A 7,500-nucleotide genomic window follows, 5' to 3' on the forward strand; every position below is an offset into this window, starting at 1 on the left:
ATCCAATGAAAAGAAGATAGAGAGAGAGGAGGAAAGGAGAGGCAGAAACATGAAAAAGATGATGTTTTAGTTTTTTACTTCTTTCTTTTTTTAAAGAACCTATTGTTGTCATAAAAAAAGTAATGAGAAACTTAAAAAAATAAATAAAAAAATAGAGTCACTCTAAGGTACGTACTTGGAGAGACGTAGCTAATAGATCGCGTCAAAATCACACATTTTAAAAGAAAAGAAAATAAATGCCATTACCGGGTATATAAAAAAAAGTATTTTACAAGATAGCCTTTCTGCAATTTGCAATACAAAGTTCATTTTGCTTGGCCTATAAACCATAAATTATTTAGACGATAGGCAATGTAAGGGCGTGATTTGACATAAATGTCATATAGTGTATTGACCATTCAATTCCATAGACCGTGAAATGAACTTAGGTTCACAGACATCACTACACTGTGTATATAATATCTAGACGCGGTATTACTTAAAATGGTGTTATGTCAATTATTAATATGTGAACTAAACACATATGCTTTTCTCTTCAAGCTATATTGATCAAAATATGATTGGAATTATAAAAAAAAAAACGATTTTAGTGTTCCTCGTGAAATAATCAATCACTGTTGTATAAAATAAATATGATTGCACTGCAAACATGAATACTGAGGTTAAGCAATCGTCACCATTTCATCTTTAGAACATGGGGTGCGTAATATTTCTTAGATTGTTGTTTTCCTTGTTTACAGTCTAAACATAACTTCATTTTGACTTGAATATATTTCCGCTGTCTTTATGGGAAGAACTATTCGTTGTCTTGGTATAGTAGCACATAGCACATATTGATATATTTATAGTAGCAGGATGCATGTCATGTTTTCCTTTGGTACAACAATGTAAGCAATAATGCGTGTCCCTGTGTATAGGAACACCCTCTGTTATCGCAGTTTAATACAGCACGGGTTCATTTAGGTACGATCGCTCAATGTCACACAAGCTCAATAAGCGAATCTTCGTTGTTGGGGGGGGGGGGTTTCTCACGTCAGTGCGATTGCTGAACTTCATGTTCGCGTTTCTAACAACATTTTGACGGAAAACTTTCACTCCTTCAATGATGACAGCTTGTTTATTTATTACTGAGAAGTTGACATAAATTTACTTCTAATGTGAGATATGGTGCTGGGTTTCTGGTAGTATTTGAATATGTTTACAATCATGTTTTTACATTACATGGATCGTAGTGATGTGACCGCTACAGTTTTCTTCATAGTTTACATCATATATAAACGTTTGATATCGCACTTGTGAACGTTCGTTTGGGGTTGACCTCAGTAAACCAACGATGTTCGTTTGTTGAGCTTGTGCGACATTTTGCGACCCCATCCCACACAGTTCGTGCAAAAATGTCGGCTTCATTGAAACTCACCGTGTCCAGAATGTAAAATCTGCTTGTACAGAAACCCCTTTCTCATTAACATCACCAAGCAGCAAACCTTCCTCTGGACAGCCCTCTGACGACTCGTCGTCGTCAACAGCGATCCGGTCCATTTTACTATAAACCAGCTATTCACTCAGCTGGCAATATATGACCCTAACCACACATGCGCAGAACGTTTTATATAGGCTGAAGGTCCTTCAACATTACAATAGCAATTCCTCATTAGTACTCCGTGGCATTGTACCAATTCTATGCATTCACTATATTTTCTGCAAACCATATGGTGTGTATAGTACAAAGAGTCAATATTTAATTCTCGCTTTTTTACAATAGGACAGGATAGCTGTACTTTGAAGTGTGTGGGTTTGTTTTGTTTCTTTGTTTGTTTGTTTGTCTTTTTGTTGTTGTTGTTTGTTTGTTTGTCTGTTTTTGTTTATTTGTTTATTTGTTTGTTTGTTTGTTTGCTTGCTTGCTTGCTTGTTTGTTTGTTTTGTTTTGTTTAATGGGTTTGGTTTTATTTTCGAGTTTTATGGGGGGGGGGTTAACACGGCTGGAATTATCGACAAGAAAGTACATCCACTCTCTTATCGATAAAGCACTTTAGACCATCATTCTTTTCTTTGCGGCGGCCAATCTTTCAATCTAGATGTTAAATTTATTCACGGTTCATTGATATATTTCGTACTCAGCTATGACTAGCCTACGTAATTTACTACCAAAACCAGAAGACCATAGAGTTTCAATTGGTGGGACGACGTGTTTTTACCTTTCACGCAACGTTTAATTTTTTGTTACAAATTACACAACAAAATAAGGCACAAAATAAGTCCTTACACACATCTATAGAGAGACAGACTGACTGACTGACTGACTGACTGTCACTCACATGACATGTTATCTCACGGTGATGATGATAATGATCGAATCTTCCTTAAATCATCCTAGTCATGTTATTTGTATTCACAGTGAGATTAAATGTATCATTTTATATGACTCTGCGCTATCAGTATTGCACACTTTATGCAATCTGTAACAGAAAATGTCTTGTGAAACGTGCAAAATAAAAATCGTACTGAAAGTCTATGGTCACTCTGGTTTGGTAGTACTTTATCTATTCTTTTATTTATTAGCTAAAATATTCAGATTGATGGGAGTAGTTATTTGCGGTCAGGTCCTAACAACACATTGCGCATCTATGATTTTCAAAAAAGAATACCAGGGCGACCGGGCAAGTATGCATGCATAGTTGTTGTTGGTGAGGTGGTGGTGTTACTTCATCCGAAGCAAACCCAAACACATCACAGGAAACTATCAAACAAATCAAAACATTTGTTTTCCTACCGCAGTTTTTCATAGAAGAAAAACGTTTTCTAATTCTTCTTGATTACGCTCTGGTGCATTTATAATGTCGACCAAGGAGTTAAATATGAAAAAGTGTATGAACCGGATGACTGACATCCATAATGATAAATGTGGCATCATAGATCTGCAAATCAAAAGACAGATGCAAGCATACGTGTGGAACTGACGTCATATTCATTCTAAAAACAACAAAGTATTACAAGCCAAGAGAACTGTAAATGTGTGATCTGTGAAGTCTCAGATTAATGATAACTGGTTTTGCTGAGTTAGAAATCAAAAAACAAACACGCACACACACACAAACAAACAAACAAACAAACAAACAAACAAACAAACAAACAAACAAACAAAAGAGCATACATTTTCTAACATATGTATCGTTTACTTTGTTCATATGGTAAAGTAATTTTCATAGATCTACATAAAAAATCCATCCAAATAATTTTGTTGCTGTTGACAACTGTTGGTACATGTGTACACCTTTGGTGTTAGTGTGTGAGGGCGCCTGAACACGCAATAAATTACTGACTAAACACATCACTTCACCAATAGCTTGGTGGCGTAGTGCCCCTTAGAAAACGAGAGACAGAAAGACCATTAATGATAATAATTTTATAATGCAATGCGTTATTTGCGTAATTTTGTGATTCTAAGCATTATCTTAAGAATACACGCTTCAATTTCAAATACTTTCATTGGTATATTCATTAAAATGATAAAAATGCACATGTCCGAGAAGGATTATTGGTGTCGCTTTTAATTTTAATGATTTTTGGTGATAAGACAATATCTGAAGAATGCAAGCTTACATTTTCATATAATTTACCATACACTGAGTATAACAAAGTATAGGAGTCATCTATAACTGGTTGATGTACTCTTTATTTTAATTACTTATTTGCATAATTACTTAACTTTTCAAATGAAGTACAACCTAAGGTAGCCCAGAATTTCACAATATATCCGAAATGGGTCAATTCCTGGAGAACTAAAGCTGATCGCTGATGTTGAACTTTTCAAAGATGAACTAAAAGTACACCTGTTTAAACAATATTATAAACTGTATTGATTTATTACCATGTGTGTTTTACTAAGTTGTCATTTTAGCCTTTTTTGTAATTATTGTAACCAGTTTGTTGTTTTTAGCTTTATCTGTTTGATTGTTTTGCCACCTTTTTAAATCTATTGTATGTACAGCGCTTTCCAATATTAATGAATAGAAAAAATAAATAAACTTTAAACTTTATGGGAGGCATTCACTCTTTGAAAAGTGTTTCCACCCCCTCCCCCATAACTCCCCCTCTTATGAATACACCAGTATTTTGAATATCGATTTATACTAGTATTCAATTACTTGTGAATATGTCGGTCAACAAATATACGTTCCACAATAAAAGGAGTTGTCAAATATCCTTCCTCGTCCGTTGATAAACCACAACCTCTGGAGTGAAGGGAGTGATACATTATTATGTTGAATTAAACGAAATTTAAAAAATATAAAATTTACAAGAACATTCAAATTCACTGCTCACTTTGATGAAAATTGAATTTTAAAAAAATATAAAATTTACAAGAACATTCAAATTCACTGCTCACTTTGATGAAAATTGAATTTTAAAAAAATATAAAATTTACAAGAACATTCAAATTCACTGCTCACTTTGATGAAAATAGAATTTCTTAAAAATTGCAAGCAAACTGTGAAATGTTAATACAAAGACAATGGTATAAAATATATTATAAGATATATAATTAAGGGTATATTGTACATATTAATTGGATATATGATATGCACAAATTGATTTTGTAAGATATATAATTTGACTTAAAATGAAACAATCTCCAAGGCACACAAATGTACATTTGAACAAAATAATATCACACAACTAAGACTTTAAAATGTAGAAATAGGATAGAGAAAGATTCAACAAAAAGAGTCAAATTATTGTCATACATTGATAACTAAGTGATATTTATATTTAAAATTATAATAATAATACAGCCATGAAAAAGTTAAGGTAATACTAGCCAGTATCTAAGGATTCGTCTAACTATAAATATGGATGAACTTCATTCCGAAATTAAGTGTAAACACTTGCACTTGGTAGTAGTAAATGACATTGATGCTGTCGACCCCAATGGAAGGTGTGATATTGCAATTATAAGACATGACCTTTCTACTAGTATCTTTGTATTTGACCCAAAGCGTTATTCGTTACCTGTTAGGTTAAAACTGAACCAACGAAAAGCAATTACACTATGTCTTGTATGAAACAATTTTTCATTCTACAGTCGGTGAGGGCATAATTTATTTTAATCGAAGTTCGTCTGTTAAAGCCAAACCAGGTATTTAAAACTAGTGTTAACAACAACAACTAATGATTTCTGCAGTTTTAAAAAAATCCACATACTTTATAAAGTAAATTTATGATATAATATTCTGAATGTTTTATTTCACATTGTTTGCATTTTTCTACCATACGTAAATGGTTTTTCCATCTTATTTAAATTTCTGTCTACCAGTTCATACTTTTTATGGATTCTTCCATCACTTTCCTGAAATAAGAACAAAAGGTAATTTTTATAAGTAAGATGACTGATGTGTTTTTTCCAAACGTTGTACAAAAGAGATGGAAATGAGATGGGAAACGAACAACTTAAATAAAGTCAAGCTTTAGTATACTATAAGGGAGATGCTGTTTCAAATTCTGAATATTTTATATTATGCATTGTGTGACATATACAATATTGTCCAATGCACACATCTCAACTTGGGTTAGTTTGTGTATGCTTAATGTGTGTGTATATGTACTGTCTGTCTGTCTGTCTGTCTGTCTGTCTGTCTGTCTGCCTGCCTGCCTATGTGTATGTATGCGCGCGCTTGTCTGTGCGCACTTGTGTGTATTTATTGATATTAACAAAGTATTTTCCAGTGCAGTGAATCATATCTTATGATTTACCTTCGAATCTTTGTTTCCTTGTTTGTGGCCACGTCGACGACGACATAATCGAACGACACAAAACAACACACCGACAACAACTATTATGGCTAGAATTCCTGATACTATAATTACAATAGCTATTAGGAAGGGTAGTCCAAACAATTCCTTCTGTTGGTCTAGGAATTGATAGAAAAAGAGAATTTATTTATAGCACAGAATGGAATTTTAGACACGCTTTCAATCGAACAACTAGCTTTATATACATTTATATTTAATAGCGAAACACTATGCCGATTACCTTTCTCTGTTAATCTCTTCTGTCACATTTACAAAGGGTCCTAAGATCATTCCACATTTACAAAGGGTCCTAGGACAATTCCAGATTTACAAAGGGTCCTAAGATCATTCCACATTTACAAAGGGTCCTAGGACAATTCCAGATTTACAAAGGGTCCTAAGATCATTCCACATTTACAAAGGGTCCTAGGACAATTCCAGATTTACAAAGGGTCCTAAGATCATTCCGCATTACAAAGGCTCCTAGGCTCCACGAAAAAAAAATATTATGATCCTACCACAGTGCGTTTAAAATGACATTGGTGACTTTAGTTTGTAAGGTGCGCCGTGACGGGGCGCCCTCATACATCTGTAGATGTATTAGGCCGGAGAGGGCATAGTGACACGACGTATCGTACAGGCTAGTTGTGACTTAAAGTGAATGTGATAAAAATTAGTTTTTTTTAAAGCAAACATCGTTACTATTACGTGCATACAAAACGGTTGGTATAACCTATTCTCGTTGATCAATACTTTTCTTTGTCAAAATGTGATAAATTTCAAATCAGACTTAGTGGAGAGATCAAGTCATTTACGTTATTTCACTGTCCTACATTTAAACTTGGAGCCCAACTAAAAGTCAAGACTTCACTAGCACTAGCTGTAACAGGAAAATTATATTTTAGATCAGACAAACAACAATATATTCACTGAAAATTGTTAAAATAGCAATAATTAAACATGTCATTGGTTAGAATTACTACTCATAGTTTGAAATTATGACTTACCTTTACTTTCTTCACTGTGTGATTTTTCTGTATCTGTTAAAAAATTAACGAGAACAAATATTTAAAAATAATTTCTATCACATGTTAAGACATTGAACTAGAGTTCACCGTACGTGCGTGTAGTTTAAATCGCTATATATATAAAAAAATAATTATAAGTACAATACAAATTGTGGAATTGTTTATTAAAACTTTAGTCGGTCACCATGGTCACCATGGTCACATTGGAGGAAAAAAAACGTTTATTGGAGCTATTAGCACAATACTCGTAATTTCGTAAAGTATGACTAAATTGTAACACTTACATACGACCACCTGCAATGTAGTTGAATGTTGCACTATATTATCCTCGGACTTATCGAGTTCAGCCGTACATTTATACACGCCTTCATCTGGTATTTCCACATCATAAATTATGAGAAAAGTCATTGCTTCGTTTATAGAGTATTTACCATCTTCCACGTACTTGTCCACCCCGGATACAAACCTCTGAGCTATGAATGAATCGTCACTTCTTCCCCATCTAACTGTAACGATTTTGTCATCCGTTGCCATGGCAAGACAAGACAAGTTGACAGATGCTCCAACATTGGCATTGACAGTATTCGTATCAGCGGAAATAATTTTATTGACTGATGAAAAAAAAGAAAAGTTTTTAACAAGTTATATTTGCAATTTTGTTTAGATAATTAGTACATATGTC

At 33.6% G+C, this 7,500-nt stretch overlaps 2 protein-coding genes across 4 annotated transcripts in view; both read right to left on the reverse strand.

Annotated features, from left to right (window-relative positions):
- The window catches only part of LOC144440090 (voltage-gated purine nucleotide uniporter SLC17A9-like), a 13,811-nt gene extending 12,254 nt beyond the window's left edge, over positions 1–1,557 (reverse strand). The window contains exon 1 of one of the 2 annotated variants that reach the window (XM_078129348.1): positions 1,418–1,557. In XM_078129348.1, the coding sequence (XP_077985474.1) occupies positions 1,418–1,539 (122 nt within the window). In that variant the 5' untranslated portion in view covers positions 1,540–1,557. The remainder of the gene's footprint in view (positions 1–1,417) is intronic. The other variant, XM_078129350.1, reaches the window with a different exon arrangement.
- Positions 1,558–3,218: 1,661 nt separating this feature from the next.
- Positions 3,219–7,500, reverse strand: part of LOC144440198 (uncharacterized) — a 5,470-nt gene continuing 1,188 nt past the window's right edge. The window contains exons 2-5 of one of the 2 annotated variants that reach the window (XM_078129498.1): positions 7,250–7,429; positions 6,798–6,830; positions 5,752–5,909; positions 3,219–5,347 (exon numbers count right to left, since the gene is read on the reverse strand). In XM_078129498.1, the coding sequence (XP_077985624.1) occupies positions 5,246–5,347; positions 5,752–5,909; positions 6,798–6,830; positions 7,250–7,429 (473 nt within the window). In that variant the 3' untranslated portion in view covers positions 3,219–5,245. Of the gene's footprint in view, positions 5,348–5,751; positions 5,910–6,797; positions 6,831–7,102; positions 7,430–7,500 lie in introns of both variants that reach the window. The other variant, XM_078129497.1, reaches the window with a different exon arrangement.

This window comes from Glandiceps talaboti, chromosome 9 (assembly GCF_964340395.1).
Source record: "Glandiceps talaboti chromosome 9, keGlaTala1.1, whole genome shotgun sequence".
Taxonomy (NCBI): Eukaryota; Metazoa; Hemichordata; class Enteropneusta; family Spengelidae; genus Glandiceps; species Glandiceps talaboti.